General features: G+C 46.4%; 1 protein-coding gene across 2 annotated transcripts; it reads left to right on the forward strand.

Moving 5' to 3' along the window:
- Positions 1 to 4,801: 4,801 nt before the first annotated feature.
- RRM1 (ribonucleotide reductase catalytic subunit M1) lies at positions 4,802 to 23,401 on the forward strand. Of its 2 annotated transcripts, XM_075742729.1 has the most exons (20): positions 4,802 to 4,870; positions 5,018 to 5,170; positions 6,122 to 6,210; positions 7,985 to 8,162; positions 8,654 to 8,754; positions 9,405 to 9,464; positions 10,818 to 10,857; positions 11,806 to 11,968; positions 12,552 to 12,693; positions 13,341 to 13,424; positions 14,070 to 14,231; positions 14,826 to 14,905; positions 15,377 to 15,578; positions 16,617 to 16,766; positions 17,756 to 17,977; positions 18,371 to 18,447; positions 19,292 to 19,427; positions 20,687 to 20,782; positions 21,625 to 21,813; positions 22,148 to 23,401. In XM_075742729.1, the coding sequence occupies exons 2-20, from the start codon at positions 5,152 to 5,154 to the stop codon at positions 22,334 to 22,336; spliced, it is 2,379 nt and encodes a 792-aa protein (XP_075598844.1). In that variant the 5' UTR covers positions 4,802 to 4,870; positions 5,018 to 5,151; the 3' UTR covers positions 22,337 to 23,401. The 2 variants fall into 2 exon arrangements, with proteins under 2 accessions (XP_075598844.1, XP_075598843.1); XM_075742728.1 differs by lacking the exon at positions 4,802 to 4,870 and having other exon boundaries at positions 4,919 to 5,170.
- The last annotated feature ends 1,637 nt before the right edge of the window (positions 23,402 to 25,038 follow it).

Here is a 25,038-nt window from a genome sequence, read left to right on the forward strand (position 1 = left end):
CAGCTCATCCCAATTTTGTGTCATCCGCAAACTTGCTCACGACACCTTCTAGTCCTACATCCAAGTCCTTTATGAAAACATTAAAAAGAACTGGCCCTAAAATGGAGCCCTGGGGACCCCCACTTGTGACTGGCTGCCAGCCTGATGTAACCCCATTTACCGTAACTCTTTGGGCCTGACCCGTCAGCCAGTTGCTCACCCATTGCACTATGTTTCTGTCAAGCTGTATGCTGACATGGAAGGAGAGTTTCAGGAATGGCTCCATCTCCCTTTCCAGGTTATCTTTGATGGCCACATCCCCCAAATACCCATTACTGTCACTCTGTTTTCCCAGTTAGTGTCTGTGCTCTCCTGGCCTGTTTGCTGGGAAAACCAGGGAGCCAAATAAGGAGCAGAAGTAGCCGTGTGGGTTTTCTGGGAGACAGACTGCTGCCGCCTTCACACAGGCTCAGCATCAGGAGTAGCAGCAGCTGCTGAAAGAGCTCAACTCAAAACTGTGACCTATCCATGAAAGAGTCAGTATTGCTCCTGCAGTTCCCCCGTTCCAGCCACTGAGTCATCTGCTCTCATTAGCATTTCTGCCTCCCTTCCTCTGCATCTTTCAGGGGATGCTGGTTTAGATCCCCGATCCTCTGCTGCACACCAGTTTCTGTCTGTCTCTCAGTATCATGTGCATTTTTTCGTGACTGATGCCCTGGCCATGTCTCTCTTTGGCCATTGCCCTCACACTGCACCCAGAGCCAGCTGTTTGTAACCTCTGAACGGAGCAGGTTCCTCAGAAGAAGGAAACACCCCTTGAACCAGGACTATCCTCCACCACTGCAGCAGTGAAGAGAGTGGAGAAAGGGACATATTTCAAATACAGATGCATCAGAGTCAACTCTTTTCAACTGAGAACAATTGTGCAGGATGAGTATGGGTCGTGAATTGTCAGGTGACCCACTAAGCTGGGGACTCCATCTGAAAGACTGTATAATAACTTTGTGGGGTGACTGCAATCAAATGTAAGTCAGGAGCAAAAAGGAAGCTCGTCATGGGAGGAAACCAAAGGAAGAAAGAGTTGTTCTGCTTGGTGACTGCTGTCGCCTTCATTGCATGCCATCTGCCAGAGCGCTGCTGTACTCCTGGGGCACTGCAGAGTCCTAGAGCTTGCAAGAGAGGCAATCAAAAATCAAGCAGTCTCTTCAAATGAACAGCATTTCTACAGAAGTTTCTGGGTCAAGCAATTAACTGTAATGTCATCTGAAAGAGGGAAATGGAAGAGGTATTTTTAACTTCGGTAATTTTGGTGGTCTTGTTTTGGTACAGCTTTGCAAACAGTTATGATACAGCTTTGCAAACAGTTGCCCCAGGGCAACCAAGAGACCAGCAATCAGTTGGGGAATTAGCATAGTGTGCTATGATGCACAAAACAACCAGGAGGATTAGACCCTTCCATCTGTATTTTCTCCTCACAGACTGGATCTCTCAAGGGATGTAAGATACTCACATCTTCCACCGTACTCTAGGGGCCCTCTCAGCCGGAGTCACACAGCAGCCCAAGTCTTTGTCCCTGGCAGGATTAAGATACCTCTGTGCAGCTCAGTCCATGACTCAAGGCCTCTACCTCACTCTCATGGTTTCCCCTGCTTTGGCCAGACATGTTCCTCAAGCCCGACAGCTCTCCACTTGCACCAGGAGTGCTGCCAGCTGGGCAGCCTGGCACCGCAGCACTGTCAGGATCTTCAGGATGTCTTCTCAGTCCAGTACATGACCTACAAGCACACAGCACAAGCCAACAGGACTGGGAAAAGCAGGAGACCTTTATCAGGAGAACTGGAGAGAGCCTCTGTCTGGAGGACACTTGCAGCCTGCCAGGGACAGTGCTACCTGTGTGATGGGAGCCCAAGTGTGAATCTCCTCCTCCAAAGGGAAGATGTGAACTCAAGACTTGCCCAGTTTTATCAGCTACATGGTCAGATACATAATCATCAGCATCATCAATGGCTGCTTTGTAAGAGAGGCCTGAACTCTGTTCCCTGCTGAAAGGGAGGTTGGACTTTTTGGTCTAGAAGAGGGGTCGGCATCAGGACATCACACAGCATGTCAGCTCTGGAGTGAGATGAGATGCAAACCTCTGCTGGTCCAGCATCCTGGGTTCCCTGCAGAGCATTCCAGGGAAGTGGACTCACATGAAGCTCCCAGGTCCCTTCATACTAGGTAAGACAGGAGTGCATGGGCAAGAGGTGGGAGCCACGCTGTCCTTGGTATGTCTGTCCCCTCGATCCATGGCAGGATCAGCTCCTTTGTTTTGTGGCTTCATATTGCGTGAATATAAGGTACTGAAGCAACCTTGGTTCGGTTTTGAGTGCTGTCCCAGCTCAGCGCTCATTTCCTAGCTGGGAAAAGCTCAATGCCCTTGTGCAGCTGAGGTGCCAGCTGCACATGCCTGTGGCTCCAATAGTTTGAATGGAGCAGCCTGTTCAGGCAAAGGAAATTTCACTGTGGAAATCAGCAAAGGAGTAACAACAGGAACCTGTTAGCACAGACGCTCCGCTCCAGCCATAGCTGGGTGGAGGTGAAGTATTGCACAGCCTCAGGAAGTTTGCTTTTCATTGCTCCATTTCCTTCCAAAACTCACCTCTCTAAAAAGTTGGGTTTATCTTGGTCATTCTGATCTCGCCACAGCCATGCTGGAGGGGAGGAGGCTGGTTTTCCTCCGCAGCAGTTTAACACATGACATACAGTCACATCCTCATAAAATGGAACAACTGCTCCACCTACTACTGTCTTTTTCACAAAACAGTGAATAAAGCACAAAGTAGAAGACTTGAGGGCAAAGATCTGTGAGCACAGGTCAGACTTCAAATGGATCAAAATGCCATGCTTTTCCCTTCTGTAGGCCTTTTTTCCCAATTAAATACAGAAACAACCTCAAATTTATTCCCACTTCCTGACCAGTTCCAAAAATTTCCCTGTGTCACATCTTTGAGACGAGAGCTCTTTGGGCTGCCAGCCTCTGTGCAGTGCTCCTGCTTGGCTCACTCAAGCTGAACAGGATCAGGCTGACCTGCCGGTGCACAGGGCACCTTCAAAGCAAACCTTGGTGCTGAGGAATCGGTAATTGCCATTTTTGCCCTAAGTCCGAACGGAATTAACACCCTCATGTGGGAAGTGACAGTGGTCCATCCAGAAGAAATAAATAACTGAACTTCCAGCCACTTTGTGCCCCCAAAGCTCCTGGGATCTCTTTCTGAGGCTGACAGGATGTGCCTCAGCTGAAGGTACATTGATGATTATATTCTCACGGTGCAAAAGCTGAGGTTTCCGTTGCGGTGCTGTATTCGCCTCTGCTTCCTTGTTTCCCGCTCACAGTGAGGAGGTTGCACGGTGTGAGGCTCTCAGCATCGTCCCCTGCAGGTGGGTGTGCTTCGTGAGGGGGAGAAGTACTTCACAGGCTCTGTGCAGAAAAGGAAGATGCTGTTAATGATAAACACAAGATATTATCACGCCATTTCAGACTCACGAGTGCCACAGCTGCTGCTCAGCTGCAAGTTTCCAAGACATTCAGAGCACGTTTGCAGAGGAAATACCGACGTTTTGGGTTGGATTATGCATGTACGCCTCAGCGGTGCTTTGGGTGCTGCTGCCTGTAGCCCTGCCTGGGCTCCCACACATTTCCCCAAGCACTGCAGTGTTACCAGAAAGCGACAAAATAATTCACTGTCTAAGACTTATTTTGAAGTTTTAGAAAGCAAGCATTCTTTATAACAGCGCTGGGTGCATGGGGGATAACTCCACCCAATGTGCACACCCAAAAGACAAAACTAGCAAGTATTTATACTATGTTAATATACATATTCAGTATATTTCTGAGTAGTGCTTATCACAGTCATGGATTTTCTGGGAACTCGTTAGCATATGCTAACGTCTTTCGCCCACGTTTGTTAGCACCTCCGGGTGGTCGTCGGGGGGTCTTCAGACTCAGTCCTTCTATCACATATACCGTATCCCTCAAGGCTGGTTTTGGGATCACCTTGTAACTTTCTTATCTTTGCGCATCTGTTCTTCCAAGGCCGAGCTGTTTCAAATGAGATTGTTCCAGAGCTTCTTATCTTACAACTAATTATTTTCTAAGTTACAATGTTTTCCCTTTTGTTTGGTTACATCTATTGAGCAATGGCTCTAACTGCTTGAATTGATCTTAATATTTCAATATTCACAGGTATCAGCAGAAGGAGACATGGGAGGGGGCTCACCCTCCTGAAGCCCAGGGGGAGGGTGCCCCCTCATCGACAATGTCAGTTTTAAAGGCAGCCATGCGCTTTTTGTGATCCCCTTTGTGGCGGGATGCGCACCCTTCATGTCACCCTCAGCTGGGGCACCCGCCGCCGCCTTGGCCGAGGATGGCGGCTCAGCGTCCCCTGGTCCCAGCCTTCAGAGCCCTCCAGGGGCTGTGTTTTCCCTGGCGACCTTTCTCTTCACGGGGTGCCAGGGCCCCCTGTCCCCTGCCCCAGCCCCCTCGTGGGAGGGCCTGGGCTGGGCGCCATGCTGGTGCAACAGGCCGCCATGCCCTCACGGGCCTCTGCCCCAGGGGAGCGGCATTCTGTGTGGGGCAAGGGCAGTAATGGAGCAGTGGGACCGCCTCTCACTTGGAGGATCTCGTTAAGTGTTATGTCCGGGCCTCGCTTTAGTACAATTATAATTACCATTGTTATTATTATACTGCTTATCGCAGGACGAAGGCGTTTTGTCCCTTCGCGGACTCCGTACGCCGCGCTCTCGCGCCGGCGTGGACCGCCCTTTCCTGTCCCTCCGCCTCCTTTTACGGGAAGGCGGGCTGTTGGCCGCCATCTTGGAAGCGGGCAAGCGGCGTGTTCTTCCCTGGCGGGTGCTGTTTCCCGGGAGTACGGGGGGGGCGGTGGGATGGAGGGAGGGACGAGTCTCCGGCAACGGTGAAAGACGGTGCTGAAGCTGTGGCGGTGGGGGAAGGGGACAAAGAAGGAGGTAGTGCCTGGAGCCAAGATGTCGCCCGCAGCCTCAGCCGGAGGGGTGGAGCCCTACGGCGGCGCAGCGGGGTCAGCGCAGTTGGCGGGAGCGGGAAGCGCTTAGACCGCGCTTGGCGCTGAGGAGCCGTTGAGAGACCTGCGCGCCGGGACACCGACCGCCGCCATGCACGTCGTCAAGCGGGGTGAGGGGGGGCCTCGGCCGCGGGGGGCACCGACCGGGTACGGGGGCTTCTCTCGGTACCGAGGGGGGGGGGGTGGGGTCCCGCCTCTCCTCTGCGGGGTCCCGCCTCTCCTCTGCGGGGTCCCCTCTCATGGCACAGAGTGCGGGGAGACGAGGTCACTCCCTCAGCTTTGGGGGTCCCTCTCATGGCACTTTGTGTGAGGGGGCAGGATCCCCCTCGGCTTTGGGGGGGTCCCTCTCATAGCACTTAAAGTGAGCGGATAGCCCTCCCTTCTGTTTTTGGGGGGGGGGGGGGGGTCCCTCATGGCACCGAGTGTGGAAAGATGGGCTCCCCTCCGCTTTTGGGGACAGCATACATGGCACCGAGTGTGAGGGGATAGCACCCCATCTGCATTGGGGGGACCTGGAGGGAAGGAGCTCCCCCATAACACCAAGAGAGAGGGATGAGACCCCTCAGTTTTGTCTGGGAGATGCACCCCCGCTTCCCCCCCCCCCCCCCATGACAATGAGCTTTGGGCTTCGTTCCCACATGTTTGATCAAAGGAGAGTGCTCGGCCAGAGGGGGGATCCCCAGCGTTGGTGGGGGGGTCCCCATGTCTGCAGTGGTCATCCTGAGAACTGGGTTTATGCAAAGTTTTAGGTGGGGTGGCAGTTTCTTGGCCCCGTAGCGGGTACTCATGCCCCTCTCAAAGCAGTGTGAGCCCTCTGGTTTTCGTCACTATACTGAGACCGTGCCTCTGAGCGAGGGATCTCACGTAGAGTAGATCATCTGCAGCAAGGACATGCCCAGGCAGAGGGATAGCCTCTCCTCTCCTTGGGCCTGAGCAGAGAACCTGAACATTCGCACCCCAAGCTCCCCCAAAAGAGGGTTGGCTCCTTGTGTGAGGTGCTGAGTAGGAGGACGCTGTGCTTAACTGGTTCTTTATTGTAACGGGAACCTCTTCTCCAACAGATGGACGCCAAGAGCGTGTCATGTTTGACAAGATCACGTCGCGCATCCAGAAGCTCTGCTACGGGCTCAACGCTGACTTTGTCGATCCTGTGAGTCTGTCCTTTTCCCTGCTATCCTGTTCTCTACCCCTCGTGGTGGTCTCTGCTGAAAGCCACAGTTGTGAGCAGATGTTACCCAGTTGTTCTTGGCAAAAGCCAAGCATGGCGCCCTGCACAGGAACTCTTGGCAAATGCATTCATAATGTGTTTCTTCTAATTGTGTTCTGAGAGTTTTTGGTTCACAGGTACAGAGTCCAAGACGGGGGGGGGGGGGGGGAAATCAGTTTACCTATTGCAAATGGCTTTTACCTCAAATATTTTTGAAGCGCTTGAGCTGCTTCTGCTTAAGAGAGTTGTTTGTTGCTCCAGGTCACATATTTTGCTGTTGGTAGATCGCTCTCAATTTCAACCTGCAAAGCTTGAGCAAAGCTACTTGATATGGAAAGTAACTCTTGGTCCTCTCTTAATAAAACAAGGTGCCCTTCCTGTTTGACAGAACCCCCCTGTCACTATAATATCCCAACTTGTTTTTTTCAAGCTGCGTAGGATTTTGAGTGCACATGGATCCCACCCGTGTAAGCTTCTCCTTCCAAAGCCTGTGCAGAGGACGACTCTTTCATGGATCCATTGCTGTCTGTGAGACTTTTATGCAGATTTGCAGACCCAGTCTATTCCTTTGGAGTTGCCAACTTAGACTGTTCCCATCTCCAAGATCTAATGATCTGTTTTCATGTCCTAAATTGCATCTGTAAAACATCTGACATTCATTCTGTACCAAAAAGTAGTGCTCTTCAGCCAAAGAGAGAGAGCAGGAGGAGGAGCCTTAGTGACTTGGTTATTGAAACACAAAGTATTCCAGCTTGATCTCAATGACACAGGGAGTTGATGATCGGACAGAAGCAAGATTCCTAGTCCTTCTGAGTCTTGATACCCCTGTCCTAATAATGAAGCTAATCTTATATGGAGCACTGCATTCTTATTAATTCTGCAGTAGTGTGTGACATCTCTCTTCCTGGAATTGCGTTTTTCCTTTTGGACTTGGACCTTCTTGTGCCAGATGCTTTACAAGCCAGTACTAAAAGTCCCTAACCTAACGTGCTTACTTTCAGAGATTAAGGTTTGAAAATTACATGTCCGGGTTTTGTGAGGCTGTTGGCACTTCAGATGTATTTGGCAGTTACCACAATAGATCAGACCTCTCTTCTCCAGTGTAGAATATGCTCTTTCTTGTAGTGATCAGTGCTAAATGCTTGAGGGAAAAGCAGAAAATACTTTAGAGGTGGTAGATGCAAAAGTCTTTTCCCACAAAAGGCCCCAACTGGCAGATGAAGATGAGTTTAAGCCATGAAGTAAAAGCCATTGTGTCCCTTCCAGGGTTGGGGTTTTTTTGCTCGTGTCGTGAAATGATTTTAAGTGAGGCACTTCCATGTCTCATCAGGCATTTATAAAGTCAAGCTTCATTTGGAGTTTCAAAACTTCCAGGCAAGTACTCTTTTGACCTGACTTTTGTCCCTGTGAACTTTGCTGCTACTCTATTCTAGCCTTTAGGAAAGTCTGCAGAGACAGAACTGTTAATGATTCCAGATTGACAGTTTCTGCTTTCTTCACTCTTTCCTCACTCTCCCTTCTGCCCCAGCATTACTTTAAAATTTTACGAGTTGGTACTTCACCAAGAGGGTTCAATATTTTAATTTGCTTTTCTATTCAAGCAGAGTAAACAGTACTGCTTATAGTGAAGCATATCTGACATCGTAGATGGTTGAAACATCAGGATTTTTTTTCCCCCAACAACAGGTAGCTAACCTCCAGAATTTTACTTTTTCAGGCCCAGATCACCATGAAAGTGATTCAGGGGCTGTACAGTGGTGTCACGACGGTGGAACTGGATACGCTGGCTGCTGAAACAGCTGCAACCCTGACCACCAAACACCCTGACTATGCTATCCTGGCAGCGAGGATTGCAGTGTCCAATTTGCACAAAGAAACTAAGAAAGTATTCAGTGGTAAGTCTCTTTGGGGGCACTTGGATAGCAATTAGTCAGAAAGGGAGTAGGAGTTTTAGAGACTATAAATATGGAAATCTCTTAAGCAGAAGTTACTAAGTACCCAGGCTAACTAAAAATGCCATGGAGATGAAAAACATGAATTTTAGGAATGCCACAGGGGAAATGAAATTGCCTGTTTTGTGAAAAGTATCTGTATAAAGAGATTGATGAAAAACGTAACTGATGAAAATTAGGTTGCACCCACTTTCTTTCCCATTTATCATGTGTTATACGTTCTATAAAAACCATTGTAAGAGAAGTGCATTTTTCAGGCGAACTGATTAGTAATGGTACTGAGCAGGTAGAAGAAAAGTTGTATGTTTGTGGAGCTGGAGGGAGTTATTTTCAAGGATGGGTAGTCCTGCCTGTTAAATCCTTGAAAACAAATGACAGATGATGCCTGTGGAGGTCTGTGGATGTCCCTCTTTTTAAATACCTTTCTGTTGTAGATGTGATGGACGATCTCTACAACTACATAAACCCTCACAATGGGAAGCACTCACCAATGATCTCCAAAGAAACTCTAGACATAGTTCTGGCCAACAAAGATGTACGTAATTTTTTTTCATTTTTAAGTTTTAAAAATTCAGTGAACTAGTTCAGATAATTTATTTTTCTTATTTTTAAGTAAGCTGTTTTAGGACAAAAAGCCAATCAGAAACCAGTGCAGGTGATAACTGCTCTGTTCTGGAGAGTTAAAAGGAGAGGATGTAGGAATTTCCTTCATATGAGGATGTTTCTGTAGTAGAATCTATTTTCTTGGATGCCCTCATAGTCATGGTCAGCACAACTAATTAATTTGAGGAAAAAGTACCTTTTGATGTAGCAGTCTGTTTTGTGTGCATAGAAGGGAGAGATGAGGTTTGGTTTCTGATTTCAAGTTGTTCCAGGTCTGTGTTCTTATGGGGAAGTCACGTTTGTATTTTGATTCTATCTTGTGTTTCTCAGTGTCTAGTTAGACTTCAGTAAAACGTAGCTAACAGTTGTGCGTTGTACTTGGAAAAAAAAATTGTTAAAGCTGTGCGTTTGATGTTTCAGGCTACATGCTCTTCCCTGCTTTATTCCCTCTGGTCTGATATCTGTTTCACTAGACCTTTGAGGCCAGAAATGTCAAACAATGATAGCCTTGTTATACCTTAATGTGAGGCACGAAATACCTGATGGTAAATGTAAATTTTTCTCTGTATTATTTCCTCTCAGCGCCTGAATTCTGCCATTATCTATGACAGAGACTTCTCCTACAACTATTTTGGTTTTAAGGTAAAAAGCACATTACTGACGAGAATGAAGACTGCTGTTTTGATATTGTTCTGGAGCTGAGTCTTTTGGGAAGGACGGGAATACTTACAGAATCATCTAGATTTGGGCAAGGAGAGCACTGGAGTAGGTGGGACATCAGTGGCCATGTAAAAAACAAAGAGTACCTGAACAAAGCAGTTGCTTAACTGGATGAATTATGTACTTTCTTCTTGGCTTCGTTGCGTACCCTTGGCTGCTATAGTATTTTAACTGTGGGGCTCTAACTGTTTCGCAGCAGATAGCACTGAATGTTGTTGAAAGCTGCACAGCTCGTGCCATTCCTCAAGCAAATAATCTGACTCTTAATAAACCGAAAAAGGGATTTTGCTTTTCCCCATTGTTTTGTGTAACAGTTGTTCTCAGTGTGTCATCCCATGCGTTTGTCATCTTCCATGCTGCTGGAACATCTACCCCACAACCAGTCCAGTCTACTGTGCCCCCACCATCTGCTCCTCTTGCTGCCCTCATAACACGCTGTTCTTTGCGGAATCATTTTAGGGCATGACGCAGTGGGCTCTCTGGAGGGTTAGCTGGGGAGCACTTGGCTTTTCCATAGCACTGGGTACCTCAGATGGTTCTTGTGAATCTCTGTAAGAACTGGGGGTCTTTGCCTAGCATTTCCATCAACACAGCTGATGGGGTGCCTTCTAGTTTGGGGGAAGTAGTCTGCAATGAGGAAACAACTAGTGTGTGTAACGAGCAGAGCAGCTGTGGGAACAGCATAGGCCAGCACAGAGAGGGGACCTTGAAGGGGGATGGTGTTTCTATATGTTATATATGCAACTCCTGGCATCCCCCTCCTGTAATTACTGCTGTAATCCCTTAGGCACAAGTTTAAAAGGCACCTGCTCTAGTTGTGGACTTGGCGTATTTGTCATTTGTGTGTTCAACACCCAGCACTGCGCATTGTGATACAGGTTGCCTGGAGAGCATTATCGCAGTGTGACTAACAATACTTTTAAGGAGGGATGGGGTTGTGGAGAACAAGCACTCCCTTGTCTTCTGGCCTTAATTCTCTGTGGGTGGGGAGGTAGTGTTGAACCTTGTGGCTGCATGCTCCCTGCCGCTCTGTAATCCAAAGCATAGAGTCCTCAGCGTGGACTGAGTCCACACTTACAGTGGACTTCTGGGTTTTTTTTGGTTGTTAGTCACCTAATGTCCTATGCCATTAACAAGGAGGAGAGGAGTGCAGGGTTGGTGCTTCTGCTGGAGCCTGGGATAAGGAGCATGAAGACGCTTGAGTTTGGAGTTAATAGGATTTTTTTAAAAACTGAAATCTGAATGTCTACTAAAATGCATTCTCTCTTTTTAAAGACACTAGAACGTTCCTACTTGCTGAAAATCAACTCGAAAGGTAAGAACTGTGTGTATCAGCTTAAAGTAGTATTTAGTAGTCAAAACCATGGCTCAGAGCAGGGGTTGAGGAGGTAAATAGACTACATCACAGCTTTCTGTAAAGCTTGCCAGTGAACACTGGTTTAAAAAAATAGCAAAATGTTTGTAGTAGGTGTTCTCTGGGCATGTGCAACTTCTTTCCTTAGCCTAAGAATCTAGCATTTTTTGGTGGCAGTGGTATGCTTGCATGAAGAACAGTTGATCATTAAAGAGCAGCAAGGTGGCAAGTTTACTTGGGTGTTCCAAATAATGGCAGTGGGACCTGGATGGCTGTGCCTCACCTGCCTGTTTTAAGGACCCTAGTGCTTTGAAAGCTGCCTCTTATCTAGGATTTAGAAGATGAAATAGTTCCTGTCCAGCTGACAACTTATTTCATAATGCTAAGCACTTTTTAATAAATTTAAATTGAAAGACCTACTGTGCTATAAGTGTCAGTTGTTGCAGGCCTTTAGTGTGAAAATCCTAGGACACCAGAAGGGTGAGAGGTTAATTGTAATATAATAAACCTAGAGAGCAATTGGATGCTGAACTGGATATTTGATTGGATTTTAACTGTTAATACAGGTGGGTTTTTTTCTCCCCCCATGAGAACTGTCAAGCATTGGAGCAGATTTTTGAGAGGGGTTATGCAGTTCCTGTCCTTGAGTTTCTCAAAACCTGATTGGATAAAGTCCTGAGCAAACCGATCTGATTCTCTTAGCTGACTCTTCTTTGAGCAGGAGATTGGACTAGACACCTCCTAAAGTTCCTTCCAACCTGAATTATTCTGTGTTCCTATGAAAACTACGGCTCTCAAGTAGCCCACTGCACATTGTTTGTAGCTTATTGCTGTGTTCTCTACATCTGTCTGTACTAATAGTACCTGTCACATTGACATTCTTTTTTCTCCTTTGCTTTTTGTGTTTAGTTGCTGAGCGTCCTCAACACATGTTGATGAGGGTATCGGTGGGGATCCACAAAAATGACATTGATGCTGCAATTGAAACTTACAACCTGCTGTCTGAAAGGTGGTTTACCCATGCCTCCCCCACATTATTCAACGCAGGCACCAACCGGCCTCAGCTTTCCAGGTACCCTTGGCTTTCAGGTTTGCTTAATGCATAACTGGACGATGACAAAGTTTTGGAGATCGGATCCATTCAAAGGAAATGCTTTCACAACCGCTAAAAATAGTAGCTGTGTTTCTGTGATTGTTTATGAAGTTTTGAGAGGCTGCTGTCAAATTTAACCCGATATCTAGTGTAGTCTTTGGGGAAAAATACACTGGTTTCTGTAAGCTTCTAAAGCTAATGGAAATGCTTACATGGCTATATTTTATTTTAAAGTTACTTATGTGCATACTCTTCTGTAGATTAGAAAATGAGTCCTGGTAGTTGTTTTCTAAAATACGCTAAAGTAGGAAGCATAACTGCTATGATTTTAAAAATGTTTTGCTTTGCTAACACAGGTATCAGTAATACAACTGTTGCTCGTGATGTTTTCTAAAACTGTCCTTTATTCCACTTTGCAACCTATGATTTTGCTTCATTTATTTGCTTTATGTAGCATGTTAAAGACTCAGCATTTACCCTTGTTTTTCTGCAGCCCTGGTGAAATACTTCTTGAATTCTTTTGTGTTAATCTTTGTATGCTAAAGCTATTTGTTTTCATTAGTTGTTTCCTGCTGTGCATGAAGGATGACAGCATTGAGGGAATCTATGACACTCTGAAGCAGTGTGCACTGATCTCAAAGTCTGCTGGTGGGATTGGCCTCGCAGTGAGCTGTATCCGAGCCACGGGCAGCTATATTGCTGGGGTAAGGGTGCAGATGGTGTTCCCAGCAAAGGTTAACCTTCCAGTTTCAAGAAATGTCTATATTTCAGTTGCCAAATCAATGCTGCTTCTACCGAGTCAGTTTAACACAGCAGTTAGTCTAGCTCAGTAGTGTTTCCCTTTTCAGCGCGCTCAGAGGCAGCAAGTTTGGTTTTCCTTGGTGTTTTGGCTTCCTAATAGAAGTCCTTCCAAAATTAGGATCTTACTCCACTGTTTGATCGGACAATGCCAACTTATTTATGTATTAGCCACCTATGAACATGCTCAGAGACTCGTGCATTGGCCCTTTTCCTTTTTGTATGTCTAACTGCTCAAGATCATCTGTGGACGTGTGTTTAATTTTTTTGTCACGGTGTATGTAACCTCTGCAGGCCTTTAGGTTGCATGATATAGAGGAAAGAAGTTAGAAGGTGTGCTTTATTAACTTTGGGACTAGTAGCTGATAAATACATTTTTGCCTATTTAAAAAAAAGGCAGGGGGAAGGAGCTACCAAATAACGGATTGAGGTGGTTAGTTCCTAGCTTTCAGCATGAGAATTTTGCAGACTGCTGAAAGACGTACAGAAAATGTAGACCCATCTCTTCGGGCACTTGCTTGTCAGTATTGATGGTTTTCCTGTGCCTTTGCAGACAAATGGAAATTCCAATGGGCTTGTTCCAATGCTGAGAGTCTACAACAACACTGCCCGTTACGTGGATCAAGGTGGTAACAAGGTACTGGCTTTCCATTAAATTAGGGTCGAGAAGGGAACCTCAGGTCAGAGGGAGAGGTTCCACACTGTGAAACATTGACCCAATAACATTGGTGAGCTGATGAAGTGGTTGTAGATGACACATAATGAAAATTGGTCATTTTCCCCCCTTCTTGTTGATATTCTGGTGTTCCCCTTTCACTATGCATTTTATCATGCAGGTGTGTCTTTTGGTATATGTCTGCTGCATGATGTGCACCTGTTAGATCAGCCTCTTGTGCTGGTTATTAGTCACTCCTTGAATGTCCTGTAGTGAATTCAGGTGTAAGGCTGTAGAAAGCTTCTGGATCTGTATCCTTTGCTTTGGATAGTCCAGAGGTCAGTGGAGGCATGACTCAGTAACTCTAAGATTTGTCAAGCTCCTGTTGACACAGAGGAAATATATTTTTGGTACTAAGTAATTTTTATTGAGAATCTGGAACTAGTAACATTGCCCAGTTCCAATAAATGAGAGCAGCAGTAACGCAAAAAAGCATACTGAAATTGCCTTAACGTAACTGTAAAACTAAGCTTCAGGTAGCTGAGGGTATTGTGTGCACTCAGGAGCAGTGCAGATTTTATTTTCAAGGGAAGCTTGTTCTGATCTTGACTGTGTTTTATGTATCAGAGACCTGGAGCTTTTGCCATCTACCTGGAGCCATGGCATTTGGACATCTTTGAATTTCTTGACTTAAAGAAGAACACTGGGAAAGAGGAGCAGCGAGCCAGAGACCTTTTCTTTGCCCTCTGGATTCCTGATCTCTTCATGAAGCGAGTTGAAACCAACCAGGTAAGAAGCCCGATACCTGCAGAACAGGTCTGTTAGTGGTGGACTGGGTGACCAGCTGGGGATGGAGTTCATGAAGGCTTGCAGAGCTACCTTCCTAGCAGCAGAGGAGCTTCCTGAAAGAGCCGCTGCACCCCACTTGAGAACTAGGCAGTGCGGGGGGAAAATGGAGTTGGAGAGCTCCAGTGGGACACTTTGCTTCAGTGCTTAATCTTGCAGCCGATGACTTAAGTATTGATACTAGTATGCTAGATTCTTAGTCTGGAGTTTCCTAAAACCATCAAAGTCTTCTCGGTAAATTGGTCTTCATATGACTGCTTGTATTTGCTTTGAAATGGGTTCTATCTTGAGAACTAGCCGTTTCAGGACTAAAAATACAGTTTGGTCATAAATACTCATATAATTACTTCTAAAATAAATCTGACTGGTCTAATAAATGTCTTCCCCATGTCTGCTGGCAGAGTTGGTTCCTAGTTTTTCAGGATGGGAAGTGTAGTTTGCATGTTCCTGTTTGCAGCAGGATCTGCTATTGAAGGTGAATGCCTTTAATTAACAGGGTGCCTAAAGATTTTCTCTGAATATTTTTCCTTCTTGCAGGACTGGTCCTTAATGTGTCCAAATGAGTGTCCTGGCCTGGATGAGGTTTGGGGAGAGGAATTTGAGAAACTGTATGAGAGGTAAGAAAAGTGAATAGATTTTGAAGTGATTATCCATTCACAGAACTGCCCTTGTGTGGTATCTGGGAGCCAAAGCACAGGTTTGTGGTGTTGGCTCACAAATGGTCAGTGAGTTCCATTGTCAGACTGATAAAATGACAAAGATGGGGAATGTCTTCTTACTGTTTGCCTCAAACTGTGACCTGTTCAGGATAGAACTATGCATGAATGACTGGTTTAGCTTGTGAGAGGGAAACTTTGAAGTGATCCCCACTTAAAGCGGTCGATGGCTTTGTTTTGAGCAAGTTGTATAGGATGTTGTAGTGAAAGATTTCTATTTCCTTTAAACAAGGACAGTTCAGAGTTCACACAATTCAGAAGTGAATGGTGTCTTACCTGCCTGGGAACTTGATGTTGTGTTAAAAATGATTGTCTTTCACTGCTAATTTTGGAGAGCCTGGGATTTGTTAAGCTACATATGCCCTGTTGCAGTTATGAGAAGCAAGGCCGTGTCCGCAGAGTGGTGAAGGCCCAGCAGCTCTGGTATGCTATCATTGAATCTCAGACAGAGACCGGCACGCCATACATGCTGTACAAAGACTCTTGCAACCGGAAGAGCAATCAGCAGAACTTGGGGACCATCAAATGCAGCAATCTATGTACAGAAATAGTGGAGTATACCAGCAAAGATGAGGTAGGTGGAGAGCAGGAACTTTTAGCATTCAGGAAAGCTGTGACTGCTCCTGTTGCACCTTTCTAGAATATGTCTGACTGTTGGTTGGGGAAGGGAACAGGTAGCTAAGAAAATTCTGGGGATGTTGTGACTCAAGTACTTACAGCTCTTGCACTGACTCTGGGGGTTTCCCCTCCCTGCCAACTCCCACAGAGGATTTGGTATAAAACAAGAGAGCCATCAAAGTGAACGTCTGAAAGCTGGAGGGAGAAGTGAGCTCTTGCAGCTGATGTAAGCACCCCTTCAGCTAATGATTTAGTAAAACATCAGTTAGATTTCAGTAACAATTTCCCCTAAGTTCCCTGTGTACTAACCTATCGTGGTGCTCTATGGATGTGCTATATTTGGACTGCAGCATTGCTAACCAAGGTGCAGGAAGGACATAGAAATGAGTTAGTGCTAGTACAGCATGGGGAATTTCTAGTGCAGCAAAGCTCTTGAGGCTGTTGTAACTGAAAGTATCTGTTTCTACTGCCTGAGCTGCTAGTTGAACTTTAGCTCACGCTCTTTGGAATATTCATAAAATCCTGAGTAGAAGAGATGGAGACCCATCTTGCCTGCCAGCACTGCACAAGAAATTTTAGCTTGTTTAATTTTTCTGGGGCTGGAAATATTAGTGTTAAAAGTTGTTCCAGAAAATGCCCTAATATAGTCTGGATCTCATTGAGATCAGCTGCTGGCTCTGGCATTACAAGAGATACTTAGACTGGGTTTCTGGAAAGATAGCTTAGGGGCAACAGGATTTACCCAGCCAGAGGGCTGAATTTCTATGGTGGTATTGATATCTACTGAGTTGCAGAAAGGGTAAGAACAATTCAAAAAGGTTTAGTAGATACCAATATCACCATTGATATTCCTTTCAGAAAGACAGTACAGGAATGAGGAGTGCACTTTTTCAACCTCATAGGTTGCTTGTTTTTTTGTGTCTCTGGGGCTGAGATTGTTTTTTTGCGTGGGGTGTTGGCTGGCATGCCTGTTTTCACTGTGTTTTCTCCACAGGTTGCAGTTTGTAATTTGGCCTCTATCGCCCTGAACATGTACGTCACTTCAGAGCATACATACGATTTCAAGAAGCTAGCTGAAGTCACTAAAGTTATTGTCCGAAACCTGAACAAAATCATTGACATCAACTACTACCCTGTGCCAGAGGTGAGTCCTGTGCTGAGCTGGTACGGGGCTGAAGGTGTGCTGAGAGTCTGGTGACAAACGGCCTGTTGTTCTGAAGCAAACCCAGTTCAGTCTGGGGCAGGAGGAATCAGCGAGGCATTTTGTAAACCTACTTTGGCAAATACTTGGGAGTTCCATGAACTACCTGTTGGCAGACGTGACCTGTTGTTAGTGACTTCTTAATCTTCAACCCAGAATGATTCCTTAGTGAAGCAGTTGTAGAAAAAACTTCCCCTTGATGGTTCTGCAGTTGGATTTTTTTTTTCTGTGTGTGGATTTCCATAAAGCACAGAACAGCACTAGGAGTAGAGTGGAAAGTGGAACAGAGAGAAGGATCCTGTAGAGATCCCAAGAAGTAACTCAGTCTTGAGTTGTTGGTTTTATGCATTTTTGGGAGGGTGCATAGACTGCTTTCTGGAAGGAAAGTGGGGAGAGAGTTGGTAAATGTTGAAGAGCAGTGGGAGCAGGGTTTGTTGCAGTGCAAGAACATAGAAGGGCAAGCAGCAGAGCTGGGCAATGGAGAGGAAATAAGCAAATACACAAAGTGTGAAGCCAAACCTGATGAGGATCAGATTTTTTTAGCATGTACAATTTGAATGTATGTGTCTTCGTGGGCGTGTTGGTGGGATTTTTGGTGGGGGATTTGTTTGTTTTGTTTTTTTCAGGAAGTGCTTAGTGTTCACTTCTAAATCAAGGTTCCCTCTGTGTGTCAGGTTGAGCAATTAAAATCAGTGATTGCTTCTAATAAACATAATCTGGGTCCTCAAATTCCTGGCTCACCAAACAGCAAACAGTGGGGAACTGGGCAGAATTGGGAGGTGGGTTCTTGCAGCAGAATGGAGGGCCCATAAAAGTTAAGGCAATGGTACAGATGAAAATTTCTCTCAGAGGGCCTTTCCAGCCTAATTTACTCTGTGATTCTATGTAGTTCTGCTAAAGGTAGTTACTCTCTTTGCTTGAATGCCACGCAGGCTGAACGCTCCAACAGACGCCATCGTCCCATTGGCATTGGTGTGCAGGGCCTGGCAGATGCTTTCATCTTGATGAGGTACCCCTTTGAAAGTCCCGAGGCCCAGCGCTTGAACCAGCAGATTTTTGAGACCATTTATTACGGTGCTTTGGAAGCCAGCTGTGAACTTGCCAAGGAGCAAGGACCGTATGAAACATATGAGGGTTCTCCTGTCAGCAAAGGGGTAAGTACCAGGAACTGTCCTGTGTCAGGGCCAAAGCAGATAATGGAACCGTGCCTGGTCTTTGCTACAGGAGATGTAGGACTGAAACACCTTAGGCTGATAATATTGCAACAGTACAAATGGTGCTGGAGTTTTCCTCCATCATCTGGCTGCTTAAGTGCAGTAAGAAATGTGTAAGGTAATCTGAGGTGCAGAGAGCAATAAAAGAAAAGCAAGACTCAGCCTGTGCTGGCTCTCCTGTCTGGGTGTTTGTCAGATTATGGTACAGGAGCTTCACTGAGGCCAAATTGTAGAGAAGAGTTAATGGGAATAACAGGCCAATGTACAATGTGATTTCTAAAACATGGAGAAAAGAGCGCCCTGTCTAATTTGGACTACACCTGTGTTCTTCAGATTCTTCAGTATGACATGTGGAATGTCACCCCATCTGATCTTTGGGACTGGAAGACTTTAAAGGAGAAGATTGCTAAGTGAGTAGTCTTGCACAGTTTGTCTTGGATGTAAAATGCATTCGATATGTTCTCACTGACTAAACCCAAAAGATAGGGCGCAAATCTAAAATGGTCCTATGTGTTCCCTGCCCCAGTAGATCTTTCTTCAAAATTGTTTTGTGGATGGTTTCTTTCGTATTTGTTCTTACAAGCCAGAACAAGTCCACCCTCTAGACTCTGATTTAGCTGAGCTCTTATTTCATCTTGGATGCATCAGCAGAATGGTTTGTGTTCCAGTTAAACAAATGTAGTGATGAGTGGGACAGAGTCAGCCAGGATTGGGAACTCTTTCCCCACTGACAGGGAAAAGCAGCTGAGCCTTGAACATCCTGGAGACAGGAATCATTACAGCGTGAAGTGTCTATGATGAATTTCTTCACTTGGTGTGGGTCTTAATTTTTCAGTTTAGTAACTCTGTCTGCTGGCTTGTGTATGGAGAGGTCTCAGGTTCTTCATGGGCTGCTCGTTTTGTTTTTGCCTGAGTGCTGTGGAGTTGTGTGCCTGAGAGATTTTTTCTATGCACCCTTTCTCATGACTAAATAATTTGGGAAAGCCTTTGATTAAAGGCAAAAGTAGCAAAGATTTTAGTTATGCTTCCATGTCAGTCTACATTACAAGTTTTTGGAGCTTCCTTTTTTTTTTTACTGCAGGTAATCTGAGGGTGTGCAGGTTACCCTGAGGAGATGAGATTTCTGAGCTTGTGAGCTGAGAGTTGCCTATACTGGCCCTCTTAGCAGACAGTGTATAAACTGTGCTGTTCTTGGGCCTTTTCTGTCCTTTCTTACTTGGTTGACAGTTTCTAACTCTTGACTTTTGTTACTAGATATGGTGTCAGAAACAGCCTTCTCCTTTCTCCCATGCCAACTGCTTCTACTGCTCAGATCTTGGGCAATAACGAATCCATCGAGCCCTACACCAGTAACATCTACACACGCAGAGTCCTCTCGGGAGAGTTTCAGGTAAGCGAGGCAGCTATGGGAAAGAGCTTTTCTGGGTTTGTGTCTGATGACTTTCACTGCTAAGGCAGACCAGATGGAGGCCACGCTTGGTAACTCACTTCAGTTAGATGTTTATGTCGAAAGCCAAAAGCACCAAGGGGAACATCTAGCCTGTACTATGTGCTGTAGTAGTGCAGTTTTACCTATTCCAGAACAGGCATTGTGGAATATGCAAAATGGTAAAGAAGTGCTGCTTTTCTCTCTTCATAGGGCCTCAAGATGGCCTGCAGGAATACTTGCTAAATGAGTGATGATTAGTGAAATTATTGACATGCATGCTGTGGGAAGAGTAACTGAGAGCACAGTGCTGCTTTGTCCAGGCCAGAGGAAAGACCTGTATGTAAAGCTTCAAACAAATCTGAAGAGGTCATGTCAAAGCTTTACAGATGTAGGGGTCTGTCATTGAGGGAGGAGTATGCACCAGTTTGAGTTCTGGAGGCTGGAGTTAGCAAAGAGCTCTATATGAGACAGGGGGAATATCTGACTGTTAGGGAGGCCTGGTCTGTCCTACATCCCCCTGGCACATCTCCTCATGAATGTTGGGGTAAGCACTCCATTTCCTTCTGCCTGCACGACCAAATCAGATGCATGGTGTGGTCAGAACAACAGGTTTACTAACCTGCTGCATTGTGTAGGTCAGGTGCAGGGTACCCCCAAACAGTTGTCACAAGCAAATGTTCATTGCTTTTTTTTTTCCTGCAAATAAACAGCTTGCACCTGTTTTGTTCCTTCCCCTTCTGACCCCAGTCTTGATGATTGTTTACACCCTTATTTAGTAATTCAGGTTGTGGTCGGTGGCCCTGGTAAGTCAAGATCTCTCCCTTTCACATCTTTTGGCATTCCTCATGAAGGTGAGTTCCATACACTCTGCCTTCACATTTGTAACATCCAGCAACTTCTCCCATAACTGTTCTACTAGTTTACTCCGGGTTGGTGTCAGCCAGGCATTGCAGACAGCCTTTTGTAGCCTGCGGTGGCCAGCAGCTCACATTTGCTACCCTGTTGTTCTAACCTTGGGCCTACTCTGGCCCTCTGCACGCAAAAGCTGACTGAAGAGTGAAAGTTTGTCAGTACTGTACAAGGTCTTGTTTACCCACTTAAAAACCTGTGCACACTGGGGTGGATTTGCCTCTTCTAGGAAGGTCTGTCTGTGCAGTATGAGGGCGTACGGCTTAGCAGAATATACAGTGCTTTTGTTCTTTGGCCTTTGCCCCTTACAGGTTGTGAATCCGCACTTGTTGAAAGATCTCACAGAGAGAGGCCTGTGGAATGAGGAGATGAAAAATCAAATCATTGCCCACAACGGCTCTATCCAGGTACGCATGAGAAACCAGGGAGAATGGCGCAGTCTGGGAAGTGCTGGCTGGGAGCTGATTCGCCACACGCTGCTTTTGAGCTCTGCTGTGTATGAGTGACTCACTAGCCTGGGGAGGAAAAGCTTTAAGGTGTAGCATTTCTATTAGAAATATGAGGGGATGTGTCTGATCTCGGTGGTAATTTGTTCCTGCTGGAGCCTGCCCATGTAATAGAGAAGCCCAGTGGAAATGTACTACTAATTTTTGCTGGAGCAAATACCGAGTCAGGGTGCTTTACTTCAGGCGGATTCTGCAAATGTTTGGATTCCCATTTATCATATATAAAGGGGTAATTTCTTAGCAGGGAGTAGGCTTGAGACAGGAGCTGAGTATATGACATCCAGATCTAGAAGTTACATGTAGAAGAGTCTGTGTGGGTTGAATCATTTATGCTGTGGAGTTTGAAATGCTGCTGTGACTGTTGTGTTTGGAGTCATGCATGCTGATAAAGTGCATCCCACCTGTCAGGAATTTTGGGGTGGGTACTAGCTGCTGGATTGCTTTTTGTAAGACTTCCCAACTACTTAGGACAAAACAGTAATGGGCTGTTTGCAAACAGTTTTTTTGTCTCAAATTCCCCAGAGTATGCTGTCCTGTTTCAGCAAGTAACGTTTCTTTATGCTTGGGTGCTTTCAGATACAGGATATTTGGATTCAGTGATGGAGTTCAGCTGCAAAAAAGCCTTAGTTCTAGTCAGGATTGCTGAAGTCTCAGCAATTGGTGAAGAATTTGATTTTATAAATATGTACGTTTGGGTGGTCGCTGGTTACACTGCATTGGGAAACTCTTCCTGTTTGTTTTAGAATATACCTGAGATTCCTGATGACTTGAAGCAGCTCTATAAGACAGTGTGGGAAATCTCCCAGAAAACCATCCTCAAGATGGCAGCAGACAGAGGAGCTTTCATTGATCAGAGCCAGTCTCTCAACATCCACATTGCAGAACCCAACTACGGCAAACTCACCAGCATGCACTTCTATGGGTGGAAGCAGGTACACGGGCGGGACAGGGGGCTTGTCCAGAACAGAGAGCAAACGGGCTAATACGTTCTTTCATGGAAAAAGTTGGTCTCACTGATTCTTAGAAGGGCAAACGGTCGTTTCCTTCCAAGAATCCTATCTTACTGGTGGAATATCTTTCTAGAGCAATAAAGCTGTGGATGCTCGCAGCATTGCACCCGTTAATCCTGACTTCTAGACATGGCTGTGAGACCAATACAGTGGTACGGACTAAGGGAGGTCAGCCTCAGCAGTTCAGGGTTTGGCAGTGTTGCTTACCTGACCTCCAGCTGGTTCCAGCTCTTAGGGTCACGCTTTTGCTCTGCAGGGTCTGAAGACTGGCATGTACTATCTGAGGACAAAACCAGCTGCTAACCCCATCCAGTTCACCCTGAACAAAGAAAAACTTAGAGAGCGGGAGAAAGCCTCCAAGGAAGAGGAAGAGAAGGAGAGGAATAAAGCAGCCATGGTGTGCTCCCTGGAGAACCGGGATGAGTGTATGATGTGTGGCTCCTAATGATCCACCCTGCAGTGCCAGCAAAGCCTTTCCACCTGGCTGGAGCCCTTCTAAGATAGAAGTGTAATCTCAGGATGTAGAGGCTTGCTGGAACTGTGGCAGGGGGTGGAGGGGTGATCGCCGTAGTGTTGTAGCTTCCCCATCTTGTTGGGGATTGGTGCACAGGTATGGATAGGGTGCATAAGAAGTTTGTATATTGCTTTAGTAGCTGGGCTTCCTGGAAACTTAAGTGCTCTTGCATCGTCTTACATTGAACCCCATAGGCAGGACTTCTCCTGAACAGGGAAGGTGCTCGTGCCACTTTACCTTAAAGATCTGTCCTGGGGACTTCAGACAGTTCTTTTCATTTATTAAAGACTGTTACTCATGTCTTCAGAGAAAGAAGTGGACTTGACTGATACCTTTTCCTTTGCTGTGATAAGACAACAGGAAAACATCCCTAGGCTAGGTGAGTTGTGCGCTTCCTATGCTGTCTGTCGTGGCAAAGGAGCGATTTCTGTTAAGCTTAGAAAGCTGGAGTGTAGCAGCACATCTGCCAGTGAGACCCTTCTCCCACCATTTCTTATTCTCCTCACCCCCTCCTCCTCCTCCTTTTCCAAAAAGCTTTTTGAAGGAGCAGACTGGTGGTAGGAGCATTGCTACCTGGAGAGTTCATCTTCTCCATCCAGCCTGACAAGGCAGAGTGTTGCTCTGGGTAAATATTCCTTTTCATTTCTGGCCAGGGAATGGCAGAACTGCTGCAGTATGTTTCATTCTGGATTCAAACCTCACTCTAATTTATCAGTCAGTTTACTGGTAATGGGCATCCATGCTGTCCTTGACCAGAAAGCCGTCTGAATTGTACATGCCTTTTTTTTTTTTTTCTCCCAAGAGTTACATTTGTCCACCCAGCTAGTTATTTGATGCTTTAACAATAATACATTTTTACTTAGCCATGTACTTAACTTCCTGCTCTAATGCAATAGGGCTTCATCATCCAGTTCTTAAATATTTATTGAATTCATGTACCATACAACTAACCCTGTAATCCAGCCAAACTCAATAAAATGTGGAATGTCAAAGGAATGAGCAGTAGTCTCTTGGGAACACTTTTTTTTTTATTAAAAGTGAATTGTAGCAGCTGGAGGCTGGGGCATGTTTGTGAGCCCTGCACCCCCTGCACTCTGCTCCTTCCCCAGAACTGTCTGAAGGCTCCTGTGGGGTAACGTGAGGTGTGTAAGCAGAACCCTGCCTTGGCTGGGGCAGCCATGCTTAACTCAGTAGGGTGCCTGTTTGTGTATTGTTTTGAAGGTTTGGGCTTAAGGTAACTCTAAGCCTCTGTTCCAGTGACGTGTGGAGGAGCTGTGCTGAGCTCAGGGCGAGTCTGGGACTGTGCTAGAGGTAAGGCTTCAACTCTTGTGGTTTGTTTTCTAGTCTAGCGCTCGCCCTATTTCATCTACTTCTGATTTCTCTTAGAAGGGCACCACTTACGCCGTGGGAAGTGGCACGTTCTGCTTCCAAAGGAAGTTCCAGTTCCAGACAGACAGGGAACTACTGGGGAGAGTCCAGCGGAGGGCTGCGAGGATGAGGAGGGGCCTGGAGCATCTCTGGTGTGAGGAGAGGCTGAGAGAGCTGGGGCTGTTTAGCCTGGGGAAGAGAAGCCTGAGGGGGGATCTGATCAACACTTCTCACTATCTAAAGGGTGGGTGTCAAGAGGAAGGGGCCAGACTCTTCTCAGTGGTGCCCAGCGACAGGACAAGGGGCAACGGGCACAAACTGGACCACAGGAAGTTCCACCTGACCGTGAGGAAAAACTTCTTCCCTCTGCGGGTGACCGAGCCCTGGGACAGGCTGCCCAGAGAGGTTGTGGAGTCTCCTTCTCTGGAGAGATTCCAAACCCGCCTGGACGCCATCCTGTGCGACCTGCTCTGGGTGATCCTGCTCTGGCAGGGGGTTGGACTAGATGATCTCCAGAGGTCCCTGCCAGCCCCCAGCAGTCTGGGATTCTGTGACAGAGCCTTTTGACTAAAAAAATCCTCTTCCAAGTGAGTTTTGGAGAGTTCAGAAGTTGCAAGGGCTGGAGCAGGAGTGATGTGGAAGCAGAATCCCCATCAGAACATGTTAACCTCACCTTTTGGATGTGTCAGGGAGAGCTTGGTGAGAACTGGAAAGCGATGTGTTAGGCTGTCAGCAGGTATGTGGAAAGGTATGGATGGGCTAGAGGAAAAACCTGCCAAGGAGCCGCTGCTTGGGCCAATGGATGGGCTTAGTGAAGCAAAGAAGATGCTTGTGCGTGTCTGTTCTCTGCTGGAGAATGGATGTGGTCCTTTCCCCTCTGCTGCTCCTGCCCACCTGGCGCTGACCCTGGCTGTCCCGGCAGTAGAGTGCACATTGGGCTGTCGAGACCGTGGCCACTGTCTGGTCCCACGTGGGGTCTCGTGCAGTCAAGGCAGGACCATGCAAAGCTGAGCATGTCTTCTACAGCCAGGTCAGCAGTCAGCTGTCACTCAAACGAGCCTTTGCTTCTTGAGCATCGCAAGGAGATGGGGTCAGGTGTAACTGGATAATGCACCGTTCGTGTAACTCCTGTGTAAACAGTTGTAGCTGCGAGGGGACCCTGCAGTCTAGACTCTCCTTGTTCTTGCAGTTTGTTGTTGCTGCCGCCTGTCTGAGGCACTCCTAAACACGAGTGCTGTTGAAATCAGCACTCCTGCCTGATCTGG

Source organism: Balearica regulorum, chromosome 1, assembly GCF_011004875.1.
Source record: "Balearica regulorum gibbericeps isolate bBalReg1 chromosome 1, bBalReg1.pri, whole genome shotgun sequence".
NCBI lineage: Eukaryota > Metazoa > Chordata > Aves > Gruiformes > Gruidae > Balearica > Balearica regulorum.